Genomic DNA, 14940 nt, shown 5'->3' on the forward strand with positions numbered 1-14940 from the left:
ACTCATGGTCATGCATCGGTTGGTGCACTTCCTGTCCTGTTCCGCCGTAAATCCATCGTTTTCCCGGGATCTCCGACCCGGTGGCGGTCCCAATGCATCGTAATATGGAGGCTTATAGGGAACCGATCCAAACGCCGACGGTGTCATTATTTTATATCCATTACACTGCGCAATCAACATTGATAAGTAAAAGCAAGAAAGTTGTCTCCTTTAAATTCGGTGCTCTCTGTGGTGGTTATGAGACGCAACTCCAATCTGTTTAACTACAATTCCTTTGCAAATTTCCCAATCTACTGGGGCGGAGTATTGGGCACGAAGCGAGTGTAAACAAACATGGCGGAAATGGACTCATTGGATAGATTATTTACAACATTTGCCCGTCTGCCACCGCACCGCGACAACACAAGTTGAGGTGGTGCCGAACGGTTATAAATCGTAATACCCACGGCTCACGTGTGCGTTTTGAGCCTTAGGGGGCTGAGCCAACGGTTCCATAACATTCCTGACGTCGTTGCGTCGCTCGTAGTTACGTGTGGACCATATTGAATGGTCTGTAGGTTGTGGGGGGGCAGGATGATGATGTCACGACTAATCGAATGGGATTCTTGCTGGTTGCCCACCACGGGGGGGAAAGCCCATTCCTCGTAAGCAGAGTGGTATTTCATTTAAGCGAGAAATGGTTGCATCACTTCCAAAGTATCGATACAACGTCGAATACAATTTAAAAAGCGGATCGAGAAATAGAGACGATAGAAGGGAAATCGTATCCGGGTTGTCATTGCTTTTTGACCCGGCCCTACTGTGCCCCGATGTGAAAATGCGTTTATAACGATCGTTCATTCTCCATGGGTGTATACTATCCAGTACACAGAGCATGAGAAATGGTTTCACTTAGTTTGCGAAGGAGTTGCGGTGTCGCGTCCGTGCGGTCTCGTACAGAATGCCGTTGGCCCGCTCGGCACCCTGAGCACTGAGTGTACCAGACAAGTCCACTTGTTAGTACGCTGTCTGTGTGTGTGTGTGTGTGTGTGTGTGTGTGTGTGTGTGTGTGTGTGCGTGCGCGCGCGCGCGTGCGTGCGTGTGTGTTCAGCCTCCGAAATCAGTTCCATGCTTTCGCTCTGCGCACGGCCAGGCCAGTGGAACTGTCTCGCTTGGCCGGCGGTGGAAAGGCGGAGCGCGCCTCCCCGGCTCGGCCCCGGTTCTGCTTCTAATGACGAGTATTATAAACATGCCTTCCTGCGGGATCCGATGGGGAAGGCTGTTTGGGAGCCGAAAAAAAGAAATCAAGTGTGCTTCCCCTAATGCCCCGCGACGTGGCCCGCCTCCCCTCCTCCTCCATTGGTCTGGCTGGGTGGTCTGGGTGGCCCAAGCAGAATCGCCGAAGCCGATGTTAAACTTTAAAAGCCGCCACAAAAGGGGGCTGAAAAATATTTGGCCCCGGGCCCCGTTGTTGTGTGAATCGAGAGGAATTGTTAAATTGGATTAAGGTCTAATAAAATGTCACTGATTGTTCACACTGCCAGCTCTCGTACCAGGCGGTTCTGGTGTCCGTCTGTGTGTGTGTGTGTGTGTGTGTGTGTGGGCGTGTGAGTGGAAGCAGACAGAGAAGTGTATATGGTCTGCTTTTTAATTTCACACGCTGACGGGAGGGTTTGAAATCAAAGCAGTAAATCAGACACAGTTACACAGAAGGGAGAGATACAGAGACACACACACATACGCACACACACACACACACGTACACACACACACACACATACGCACACACACACACACACACACACACGCACACGCACACGCACACACACACACACATTCACGCACGCACACACATTCTCAGCAGTGGTGACTTGTTTCCTCAGTAAAAGTACAAATACCCTGACACAAAATGACTCTAGTAAAAGTCAAAGTATCACATCAACATTTCTGCTTCAGTAAAACTAGATGAGGGCTTTCTCTTAAATTTACGTAAAATATTATTAACTCAAATTAATTGTAGCGCTGATGTAACAGAGCCGATAATATGGGATTACACAATCTGATTAGTTCAGTGGGTTGGTTCCTCTTACTTTGGATTGCTTTTGATGTATATAAATGTAATTCCTGTTAAAAGGAAGAAAAAAAGATAAACCAATTAGCGTCACTGTGTTTGAAAGTATAAATATTTGCTTTTAAATGTAGTGGAGTAATCATAGAAAGCCTAACCCAATACACTTACTGAGTAGTTACACTTGAAAATGTACTTCAGTACGGTTAAGTACTTGTACTTGCTCACTTCTCACACAACCACACACAACCTTTTTTTTTTTTTTTACCATGCACACACATTTATAATAAAACTTGACTGTAGTGTAACTGCCTTCTCAAGAGCTTTTAAAAGAAATGTAAAAATCCAGCCCCTCTTGTTTTTTGTCATCGTACGTGGACGGAGGAGCCACGCGGCCGAGCTATGCGTCTGCGTGTGGGAGGCCCCGCCAGGGCCGCCCGGGCCGCGCCGAGGCCTGAAAGGCTGCTTTTGTAGCAGGGGCGAGCAGGGCGACGAGAGCGCACGCACAGGGCTTAGTCCCACCACTATACTGGGAGTGGAGCCTAGGAGAGAGAGAGAGAGAGAGAGAGAGAGAGAGAGAGAGAGAGAGAGAGCGTGCACACACACACACACACACACACACACACGCACATGCATGCATACACACACACTGCCACACACGCTGCCAAGCTACCCTCCAGGACCAACCACCTAACTCACTTTTCTCTTTTACATGGTCGCATACAAGACCACACGCATGCGCACACACACGCACACACACACACACACACACACACACACACACCCACACTCACACACACACAAGCACCCATGCACGCACGCACACACACACACACACACAGACACGTCTGACATGGCATACCTGTCAGCAGGTTTGAGTAAAAACATTAAGTCCTCCGTTTGAAATGTGGATTTTGTTTGACGGACGTTGCTCTCCTGGATCCAGAGGAGTCGGAGTGTTTGGCAGCGCAGCGCTCGTTCTGTAAGCAAAGCTCCTTTTGTTTTAGATAGCGCTCTGATAACGTCACGACTGGGCGCAGATGAATTTGTTTGTTTTTTTCTCCCGCCCCTTTGGAGAGAGAAGCAATCACCAATGTTGTTGGAAGCCATTTGGATTCCGCAACAATTAGATTGATCTGTCGTGTGATATAGTCTCCCAATTCGCAGACTGTGGTAGTTCACTGTAAATGTGATTCGATTATATGCTACTCAACTGGCGGTCCGGGGGCCGAATGTGGCCCGCACGTCATTATAGATTGGCCCTTTGAATCAGATAAATTTGCAATCAACAAAAAGAGACACCACCACAATAGGTGACTAATATGACTCGGTTTCCTCCAATAACAGGAGGCAGTCTCACCACCATTGGTGCGCATTTTCTTCTTCACTGTGTACAAGATGAAAATACGGTCTCCAACAGACGGTCTCCAGTCACATCTAAACATAATTATTATTATTTTTTACCCTTTGTCGTTTGTTCGTGTTTTAACGGCGCGGTCGGACACGCCGGATTTCAAGTGTCCCCCTCCCTCTCTCCCTCTCCCGTCCAGTGGGCGGGCGTGTGAACCAGGAGCTGAAGTACACGCGCCAGAAGATGGGGGAGGAGGCCATGTTCAACCCCCAGCTGATGATCCAGACGCCGCGGGAGGACGGGGCCAACATTCTGACGGTGGAGGCGCTGCAGCAGCACCTGGACTCGGCGCTACGAGCCAGCAGGGTGCGTGTCTCCCTTTACAACAGGTAGGACCGGGGCGTCGCAGGGTTCTCTTCGCGTTCTGTCTCCCCGCTCGTGTCTCTTCTCCTCAGGGGCGAACGGGTGATTTATAATACGTCACACGTGTGGCGATCACGCATTTTTTTTCCTTTTTTTCCCCCTGTTTTTCAGACACTGGAAATTAGAAGACTTATGCTACAAGTCGGGAGAGCTTTTCACGGAAAATAATTATGTGGATCTGGTAAGGAAGGGATGAAGCTCGATTTGACCATGTACTGCATGCTCCGGTGCCCGAAAAAACAAAAAAACTAAAAAAAAACGCTTGCCCGGTTGCCCCAGGCATTCAGATTTGGACGACCGTCTTGTGTGGACTGGTTGCCCCGGTTGTCTACAAGTTCTTATATGTAAAAAGAATTGAAATAAAATTAAAAAACTTACCTCTGTATGTATAGAAACCTCTGCCAAGGAAGATGAGTTCTCCTGGCGCATTGAGTTACTCTGTATAAAATGGCGAAAAAAAGTGAGAAATTATATAAGATCATTATTACTCATCATAAGATGATTTCAAATTTGGCAACCATTTTATTAGTTTTATGAGCAATAAAGATAGAATATGTATATATATATATGGAATCCTGTGAGGTAAAGATAATGTAAAGATAATGTGTTTCAATTATTAATTGCGTGTCACTTTTCTTCCTACATACACAGAGCAAACTGTCGGCGCTGCCCTGTATTTTACGCATGTCTCTCGCTCCCGTTCTAGATGATAGAAAAGCTACACCCCTGCCTCATCATCACCCCCTTGGACTGTTTTTGGGAGGGAGCAAAACTCCAGTCCGGGGTGTTCTACCTCCCGTAAGTACACAACGAACACCAACTCAACACCAAAAAAGCACAATCCTCACATTTGTCGGGAATATTGTCCCAAAGGAAGTGGGACACTGTAGAGAAAGCATTCAATGAGAGCTGCTTGTGAAATTGGGATAATCATTTAATGCCATAAGAGTATGAATAATGAATATAATGAATAGATTACACCAAATAATAAATTCAGGTGCAATTGATGCAATGATGTCGGTGGCTGAGATCCAGTGTGTTTCGGAAATCCATATGCTCATATTACGGTGACATGGTTTTGAGATTGACGAATGTCGTATTAGAGAAAGAGAGACAAAAAAGGACAGACAGGTAAATGAGTAGGGGGGGGGGGGGTGTTAGTGAGACAGGGAGAGGGAGAGACAGTGAGAGATTGGGATCTAGAACCCTGGTGTTTTTACCCTTGTTGCAGAGACCGCCAAAAACATGCTTAGCCCGAGCCAGCAGTGAGCGCACGGCTGTGTGCGCGTAGTGTTCTTTGGTGTGTGTGTGTGTGTGTGTGTGTGTGTGTGTGTGTGTGTGTGTGTGTGCGTGCGTGTGTCCCGAAATCGTCCCCCTCTGAAGGCTCTATTGTAGTGGTTGCTGGCATGCGTATCTCTCCTGCCCAGGGCCTCACACCATTGTCTGGCTCCTTCTGTTGCTAATGGCCTGCTGCTACAGTAACACTCAGCAGAGCTCTACCTCGGGATGCTGCGGGAGTTTGTGTGTGTGTGTGGGTGTGTGTGTTTGTGTGTGTGTGTGTGTGTGTCTTGTCACCAACTTTGTGCATCTATGGTCCGATGGGGGTATCTGCTCATGTTCTAGTGTGTGTGTGTGTGTGTGTGTGTGTGTCTGTGTGTGTGTGTGTGTGTGTGTGTGTGTGTCTCAGATGGTAAATAAGGTTTTTACTATGTTCTGGTTGGGAGGCTGGGAATAATGACCCAAGCCTGGTTAAGCACATACAATGTAGTCTGAACCATGGAGAGAGGGAAAATAGAGCGACTGGAATGTGTGAGGGATGGAGAGAACACGGAGAGACGAGGACGGTTCGGGCAGATTCTCTATGCTCCGCCGTTGCATGATGGGAAATGGGCTCCGTTTTACCGCCGCCTCGCTAATAAACTCGAGGGAAGTAGGCGATACCCAAACTCAAACTAATAGTCGAGGTGAGTTTTCTGGAATCCTTGACTATTTCAACCATTCCCATTTGAGGGAATGGTGATTTTGCGATCGCGAACATTCAGGCAAATTCAGTCAACATCCGCAATATTTGCGAGAGCTTGCCTCTTTGATTTTTTCGCCAATACCTGAAATTTTACTTAAAACCACCTCCACTTCGCAATTTGGTTGCAACAATCACAAAAAAAAAAATCGCTTTTTGGTGACAAAGGTCTCCGCTAAACGAGGTCATGTAATATAATGGAATTGAATGCAGCGTAAAGTAATGTATGGCAACAAAATCTCCACCAACTACCTCCGTGTTCCTTGACTCCCGCCCCCGCAGCGGTAAGCCCCCTCTGCAGTGGACCAACTTCGACCCCATGGAGTTTCTGGAGGAGCTGCAGGCGCTGGGCTACTCCGTGGAGACTTTCGAGGACATGCTGGAGAAGGCCAGCGTGGGACACGGCTACATGGACAGACCCTGTCTGAACCCCGCCGACCCCGACTGCCCCCTCACCGCGCCCAACAAGAACACCACCAAGGTGGGAGAGCAGGAAAAGCACGCTCGCACACACACACACACACATACACACACAGACACACATACACACATACACAGACACACACACACACACACACACACACACACACACACACACACACACATACACACACACATACACACAAACAGACAAACACACACAGACACACACACACACACACACACATACACACAGACACACATGATGGATGTGTACATACTGTATGTTATTTTTTTTTAAATCTTTTACTACTTATTAATTATTTTATCATTTACTCATTGTCTCTTTGTTGACTTGCACTGATTTCTGCTGCTGGAACTGAATAAAGGATGCCCACAATGTGCGTACTGATGTTATCCGTTGTGGAGTTCTATGACCGACCGCGTTTGACCATGTGAGCATCTTTCATCAAAACTTGACACCGCTTTTGTCCCGCCTTGTCTTCCCGCCGTTGTCGTGGCGACAGCCGTTCGATGTGGCGCGGGTCCTGAGCGGTGGCTGCCACGGTCTGTCCAGGAACTACATGCACTGGCAGGAGGAGCTGATCATCGGAGGAACCACCAAGAACGGCAGCGGACCCCTGCTCAGGTAACACACACACACAGTCTGTGATCGCCGTAGCGCTTATTCTGGACGGCGCGTGTGTTTTTTGTTCCCTTGCACTCTCCAAAACCTTGCGTGCGTGCGTGCGTACGTGCGCGCCCCTGCGCTGTAAATCTTGCAGTCATTAGCAGATTCCAGTGAAATCTTAGAGCTCCAGCTGTTCCTGCTCAGCTCCGACTGCTCTGCCTGGATATTTAATAGCCACTGTACTTATACCCACACAACACACACACACGGACACATGGACACACACACACGGACACACTCTCACACACACACACACACACACACACACACACACACACACACACACACACACCGTGACAGAGCGAGGTGATGTATGGCCTGGTTAGTTTGTACAAATATAAAGCTTTTTGAGATATGTGCGCTGGCTATTAAAACATGTAGATTTATGTAAGCGTCACGCTTCTTTGTCCCGAAATCACTAAAGACTGTGAGCAAAACCCCCAAAAAACTCGTTCAGGTACTCAGTTAAAGGTACGAATAAACCTCTTGAATCCTGAATCTCGAGGTATCGTTTGTGTTTTCAAGCATCTCAAGACAACTTTCTGCATGTGAAATTAGTGCACAGCGTAAACATTCCGACACACACACACAAACACACGCACACATGTACACACACACACACACACACACACACTCACACACACACACACTCACACACACACTTACACAAACACACACACACACACGCACGTCTCTGAGTACAGTGGGGTGCGTTGTTTGTTTTGTGGTTGTGTTTTTTTTCCTGGCAAGGTTGGGTCATTAGGGTGTTTGTGCATGCCCAACTGTGTGTGTGTGTGTGTGTGTGTGTGTGTGTGTGTGTGTGTGTGTGTGTGGGAGGGGGCGGGGTGGGGGTGTTTATGCCCTCAATGTGCGTATGTGTGTGTGTGTGTGAGAGATTTTGACTCTTCATTGGGCTGTTAGCCTTGCCGCCTTGGCCGTCCTGTTCACTGACTGCCACCATTAGTGTGGTTTTATCACCACACCACACTGGTCATCTTCATTCGGAGAGAAACTTTCCTTTTAAATGTAATTTCTTTAGAGTGTAAAGTATTCAACATTTGATTTACTCTCAATATGGCTGAATTTCAAAGCTGTTTCTCGGCCGTTTTCAACCATTTACAACATTTTAAACCGAAATTACCTGAGGCCACAAGGGAATTGCTTAATAATTTAATGTGTCTATTAAAAATAGCCACCATTGTTGAATACTGTTTTATTATTTTTCACATTCTGAAAACATTAAGCAAAATTCCAGGGATTAGTAATTGCATGGGTGATTTTAAAGTTAACTTGTTGGCCAGATTCAATAATGTTTTCATGAACATGAAGCGGGCCGCATTTAATTGCCTCGTGGCCCGGGCCTGTGGTTTGAGACCCCTGATCTACAACTGCTTATTACTCAAATGGAAGTCCAGAACCTGTCCCCTATATCTGGTTAAATTGATCTTGTTCTGAAAACATTTAAGTATCCACAATTAAATTCTATGCTGTATCTTCTCTCCCCTTTCCAATCTCCCTCCCTCCCCCAAAGTGCCCAGGCCCTCCAGACCATGTTCCAGCTGATGACCCCCAAGCAGATGTTTGAGCGCCTGCGGGGCTACATCGAGGTCTCCCACATCAACTGGAACGAGGACAAGGCAGCGGCCATACTGGAGGCCTGGCAGAGGAGATACTCGGAGGTGAGAGAGAGAATGACAGAGAGAGAGAGAGAGAAAGAGAGAGAGAGAAAACCAGAGGAAGCACTGGAGAGAATGTTTTCAGAGACGGAGTAGGAGGAGGTGAGTGAGTCTCCAAGAACTACTGTAAATCACCAGGCGGATACAAGTGAACATGGAAAAAGGCCCCGTCCAAAGCCTGGGCCCCCGATAGATATTAGGCCCCACAGTGTGTGTGTGGTACTGGGCCGAGGCTCGTCCCCCGCTCAGCGCTCTGCGGAGGTACGTCTGGAACACATTAAGGGAGCATGGGGTCTCTCTCTCTCTCACATGCATACATACTTTGCCTATTGCTCTATCTCTTTTAAAATTTCCCGATATCTCTCTCTCGCACACACGCGCGCACACACACACACACACACACACACACACACACACACACACACACACACACACACACACACACACACACACACACACACAAACACAGAAAGGCTCATGCACAATGTCTTTCCCAGCTGTGGCCTCTTTGGTGGCTTATATGTGACATCATCTGGTCTTTGTTTTGGAGGCCCCAACCTCGGCACAGTGTGACCTTGTGTGTGTGTGTGTGTGTGTATGCGTGTGAAGGAGTGTGTGTGTGTGTGTGCGTGTGTGTGTGTGTGTTAATGCCATTAATCTTAAGGCCCTGGACTCCAGCGATGAAGAGGAGATTTTACTGTTTCCCGTTTTATGGAAATTTTTTAAATCAAATTAATTCCGGCAAATACGTTGGGAATGCGACTAATGTGTGTGTGTGTGTGTGTGTGTGTGTGTGTGGGTGCATGCGCGTGTGTGTGTGTGCGGCACACATGTGCGTTGTCACGCGTGACGTGCGACCGCGCATGATCTAGTGTGTGCTCCTTGATGTTTGTCAGCGAGCATCGCTCCCCACTGAGCGGTAATCACAGCTCAATGCCAAAGCCATCTGTCTGCACGGAGACGGCAAGAAAGAACGAAACAAAGAGGGAGAGAGAGAGAGAGAGAGAGAGAGAAAGAGGGAGAGCTCATAAATCAAGGACAGTTTTAAAAATGTTTTTTTGCATGTCTAATAAAGATGGACGCCAAATTTGGAGACAAGGTTGGAGACGATTTTCCAACTTTTTTCAAACTTTTCCTCACCATTTCTTGATGTACTTTCTCTCTCTCTCTCTCTCTCTCTCTCTCTCTCTCTCTCTCTCTCTCTCTCTCTCTCTCTCTCTCTCTCCAGGCGGTACATCAGAGTGTGGCGGCGAACTCGTCTCAGAAAGTCTTGTCGTTCACCACCACCACTCTGGAGGACATACTGAAATCCTTTTCCGACATCAGTGTCATCCGCGTGGCCAGCGGCTACCTGCTCATGGTCAGAACCCTCCACACATTTCTGCACGTGGTTTTTTTTTTGTTTGTTTGAGTGTAATATCGTATACTTTTTCTCTTTTTCGTATATTTCATCTCTTCCTCAAAGAGGAGAAACTAAAAAGGTGTAACGTTATATGAACATTTCAAAAGCATGTTGTGTGAAGAGATTTAGGATTGGAAATAGTTGCGTTGAAATTATCAAGATTCAAGATCAAGATTCAAGACGTTTATTCGTCACATACATATACATACTTTCATACATATATGAAGTGAAATGTAATAACACCAATTACACCAAGGAACATTAATAATATTATTGGGAATGTTTTGAAATACTTCAATATTTTCATTTTTTATTTCTTTATTGTAAATATTGCAAAATATTCACTTTGACGCCACAATTTCCCTTCAGGGATCAAGAAAAAAAATGGAATCAAATGTAATCTCATTAAATTGCACTACACTGAACCTCTGTTTTCACTCTCACGTCACTCTCATGAATGCATCTTTATAAATTATTTCATCCCTGGATTCTGCTTCCAGTTGGCCTACGCCTGTCTGACCATGCTGCGGTGGGACTGTGCCAAGTCGCAGGGGGCTGTGGGTCTGGCGGGCGTCCTGCTGGTGGCGCTGTCTGTGGCAGCTGGCCTGGGGCTTTGCTCGCTCCTGGGTATCTCTTTCAACGCCGCCACCACGCAGGTGAGGCACCACGCCGGCGTACACCGCGAGCTAGCGGGAGAGTTAGAATAGCTCAAACAGCGTGTGAAAAGTGGATCTGTCGCAGTTATCATGGCATAATCAATTATTACATCATCACGATTATTTGAGCCGATCGCAGTCATTTTGTTGAATCGGCACGGATGTATATGGAAGAAATTTGTGGAGATTTTGTGAGCCGACGTTTGAAATGTCGCAATAAATAGACAATTGGCAAATCAAGTGGCTAACCCATCTTTTTATTCCAATATTTTTATACTACCGACAAAATCGACTTATGTTTGGCAACCTACTCACTAAATGACGTGATGTCATCTAATATGTGTTCCAATCTCGGTGGCTCTTCGGAGTGCCCTAGCTGTCCGCTCCCAGGATGACACGCTACCTCGGGTGAAAAATCATATTATGCACACACACCACACACAATGCTGAGAACGGCATCCCAGCATGCATTGTGGGGGCAAGATGGAGGTAATAGTTCCTTATGCAGTGTTGAAAGGGAGGGTTAGGCTGTTTTGGTCTTCTGTTTGTTTCTCTTGTTTTGTTTTCGCATGATGTTCACATCCTCCACGTAGTTTATTGAATACATATTATTTATTTTAAGTCATGTGCGGTCTCCCCGTTGCGATAAATAAGCAAACCCAATTACCCTTTAACATCCCTGTTCTTATTTATATTGGGAACATTAGAAATGTGCTTGGCACGGCGCAGGGAAAGTTGCATAAAAGTTTCAACAAAACGCTCCAAAGATCCCCGTGAATCGCCTTCTAGCAACCCCATAACAAACAAAAACAACTTTCGCCCGCCCGTCAGCGTGTTTATCCAACCGGCAGGACAATCCAAACAGATGCGAAGCGCCGTAGACGTGGAGGTGATGATGTTTTTTATGGCCGGGGGTGGGTCACTCATGGAGGGTGTGTGACGGGGGTTTGTTTTGCAGGTTCTGCCCTTCCTGGCCCTGGGCGTGGGGGTGGACGACGTCTTCCTCCTCGCGCACGCCTTCAGCGAGATGGGGCAAAACAAGAGGATCCCATTCGAGGTGAGGGAAACCGCGCACGGACGCACACACACACACACGCATGCACGCACACACACCTGCACCTCCTCTGTCCTGGTCGTATCTCCTGCTCGGAGGAATGTGCGAGCGCCTGTCTGTGCCTGTGATGTGGCATCGAACAGCCCCTGTGCTACGCACTCATCAAAGCCCAGCTCCACATCAAACCGCCTTTCGCTCCGACCGCATTTCGATTACCGGTTTCAGCGTGGAGCCGCGTGACTCGGGCGTGTCGCAGCGCGCCTCCGTCCTACCCGGACCCCGGGTGTTTAATTAATTGACATTTATTTTTCAGCTTTGCGATCTATGTGGCGCGGTGGCGCAGTGCATTGCACTGTTGGCTCACAGCAAGAACGTGCTGGGTTCGATTCCCTCGAACCCAGGACGATTGCCTCGATCCCTCGATTCCCCCTCCTATTTGGGAGATAACCCGCCCGGAGCACAGGCCCAAATAGGAGCCTTTCTGTGTGGAGTTTGCATGTTCTCCCCCGTGCTCACATGGGGTTTCCTCCACCTAACGTCAGTCCGGACCCCCACCAAAAAACATGCACACATCATCGTCTGACCAGCGATGGACGCTCGTCACCAGGTCCCCGGGCGCGTCCACGAATGCTGCCCGCTGCTCCTGGCTGCCCCCCCGGAGGAAGGACAAGCCAAGGATGGGTTAAACGCAGAGGCCTCATTTCACCGGCCACCATCTATATTGACCTGTCCAGGGTGTACCCCGCATCACCAGTAGAACCACTTCATGCTATGTGCTAACTCAACGAACTCAAATATCACAATGTTTTTTGACAAAAACCTGCGTATTGATATTTTTCCCCCCAAGACAATATGTTGGGAATGACTATTGGTGCTTTCACGAGATACTTATACAGAAGTGGCACGGTGGCACAGTGCTGCCTCACAGCAAGAAGGTGCTGGGTTCCGTTCCCGCCTGGGTGTGGGGGGCCTGTTGGCGCCGCGCTCCGGTGGGCGAGGGGCCTCTTTGTGTGGAGTTTGTATGTTTTCCCCGCGCTCACGTGACCGATGTTGCGCTCCGCGTAATATCGGTCAGAAGCCCCCCCCCTGAAAACATGCAGCAGTACATTGTCTGACCAGCCATGGACGCTGCCCACTGCTCCTGGCCTGCCCCCTGGAGGAAGGACAAGCCTCCATGGGGGGGAAGAGCGGAAAACACATTTAACGCCTCCGTGTGTGTGTGTGTGTGTGTGTGTGTGTGTGTGTGTGTGTGTGTGTGTGTGTGTGTGTGTGTGTGTCGCCCGGGGAGGTAGATTCTCATTGTCAAGTGATATGAATCGTTTTTGACGACACACAGTCAGATACAAAAACAAATTGTCACAAATTTCTTCTTTTTAGTCAAGTTGGTTGTTTTTTTGTCTCCCAAGTTATTGGCGTTTCGGCTAATATCTAACCACGTCAGCGCTCCATCCCTCCTGTCACCCTCCACTTTTCTTCAGTCAGTCAAAAGCTATCACTCTAATCCAAACACTGGCACAGACCCAGGTTATTTCCCTTTTCGTGTGTGTGTTTTTCTTTGTGCGTGCGCGTGCGCGTGCGCATGTGCGTGTGTGTGGGCATGTGGCATCCGTGGATCGGCCACATGCGAAGGGGAAAACACAGACATGTATTTGCTTGTTTTTGTTTTCCTCCATCCCCAGCTTCCTTTGTGGAGCTGAGATTAAAAACCAAACAGAGTCGAAACCTGGTCGTCACCGTCTGACTGACACACACACTCACACGCGCGCGCGCATGCGCGCACACGCGCACGCGCACGCGCACACATACACACACACACACACACACACACACACACACACACACACACACACACACACACACACACACACACACACACACACTTCCTTGTGTGGTCCTGCACGTCCTCAGGTCTTCACACAGCTCATGACAGGAACGTTTATGCCGAGATAGATTTATGGATCCATTAGGATTTAGAATTTTAGAGTACGATTTATTTAGGTTTGTTTGTCTGGAACAACTACAAAGCTCTTTTCTTTCTTTCTTTCTTTCTTTCTTTCTTTCTTTCTTTCTTTCTTTCTTTCTTTCGTCTTTTCTTTCTCTGAACACCTTTCATCTTGGGCTCCCTGTGTTGGAGCAATCACTGTCTGTCTTTCTGTGATAATTGCAAGTAATGCTGTATCTGAGTGATAATCTCTGTTTTAATTGCTTTTCTCAAACTAAATACTAGTCTGACAAGGAGGCTACTCCCTGTACAGCTTTTTTATAGTATATACTATAATGTAGTATAGTGTAAACTACTATATACTATTATATACTGTACTATTCTACTATTTATGCTTTATACACTTTATACACTTTTTATACACACCTGACTTTTTGATATATTTCTGGAAGGGGGTGAAAATCGTGAAATCCTATTGAATTCAAACGGCCCCCCATCTTCTCTATGTCTCTCCCACACTCTCTCTCTCTCTCTCTCTCTCTCTCTCTCTCTCTCTCTCTCTCTCTCTCTCTCTATCTCAGGACCGGACAGGGGAGTGTCTGAAGAGGACCGGAGCCACCGTCGCTCTCACCTCCATCAGCATTGTCACAGGGTTCTTCATGGCAGCTCTCATCCCCATCCCAGCGCTCAGAGCCTTCTCTCTGCAGGTGTTTGTGTGTGTGTGTGTGTGTGTGTGTGTGCGTGTGTGTGTTTTGGGTGTGGCCTTGCACCTTCGTTTTCATTGGCTCCAGAGTGATGGAATCCATGTTTTGGTGTGAGAAAAAAGATAACGACCGCTTGCACAAAACTCAGATAACGTTTGAACAAAACTTCCTCCCAGAGGCCGTGTGTTTCCATTATTTTTCCACACAACAGTGAATTCAGCGTAGGCAGGTTTTTTTTTTGTTATAAAGGCTTTTAATATACTGTAAGTATGGAGTGTGCTCATATTTTGAAATCAGCAGCACTGAGGCTACGAGAACGCTCTCCCAATGGGAACAATAAAAGTACAGCGTGTCACTGAAAGCCACATCCCCAGTCTCATTTAGAGGCTGTTTAGTGGTGGGCAGCATCTGTCCAAATTCTGGTGGTCCACGTAACCCTACCCCTGTTTGTGTGTGTGTGTGTGTGTGTGTGTGTGTGTGTGTGTTTGTGTTTATGTGTGTTTGTGTGCATGTGTGTTTGTGTGCATGTGTGTTTGTGTGTGTGTGTGTGTGTG

At 47.6% G+C, this 14940-nt stretch overlaps 1 protein-coding gene across 1 annotated transcript in view; it reads left to right on the plus strand.

Moving 5' to 3' along the window:
• The window catches only part of ptch1 (patched 1), a gene marked incomplete at its 5' end in the record, with an annotated part of 58915 nt that overhangs the window by 15562 nt on the left and 28413 nt on the right, over positions 1 to 14940 (plus strand). The window contains 10 exons of the mRNA XM_080004346.1: positions 3598 to 3787; positions 3933 to 4002; positions 4528 to 4619; positions 6124 to 6322; positions 6789 to 6910; positions 8484 to 8631; positions 9857 to 9988; positions 10531 to 10686; positions 11645 to 11743; positions 14264 to 14389. Coding sequence (XP_079860472.1) covers positions 3598 to 3787; positions 3933 to 4002; positions 4528 to 4619; positions 6124 to 6322; positions 6789 to 6910; positions 8484 to 8631; positions 9857 to 9988; positions 10531 to 10686; positions 11645 to 11743; positions 14264 to 14389 — 1334 coding nt within the window. The remainder of the gene's footprint in view (positions 1 to 3597; positions 3788 to 3932; positions 4003 to 4527; positions 4620 to 6123; positions 6323 to 6788; positions 6911 to 8483; positions 8632 to 9856; positions 9989 to 10530; positions 10687 to 11644; positions 11744 to 14263; positions 14390 to 14940) is intronic.

Source organism: Zeus faber (genome assembly GCF_960531495.2).
Source record: "Zeus faber genome assembly, chromosome: 7".
Classification (NCBI taxonomy): Eukaryota; Metazoa; Chordata; class Actinopteri; order Zeiformes; family Zeidae; genus Zeus; species Zeus faber.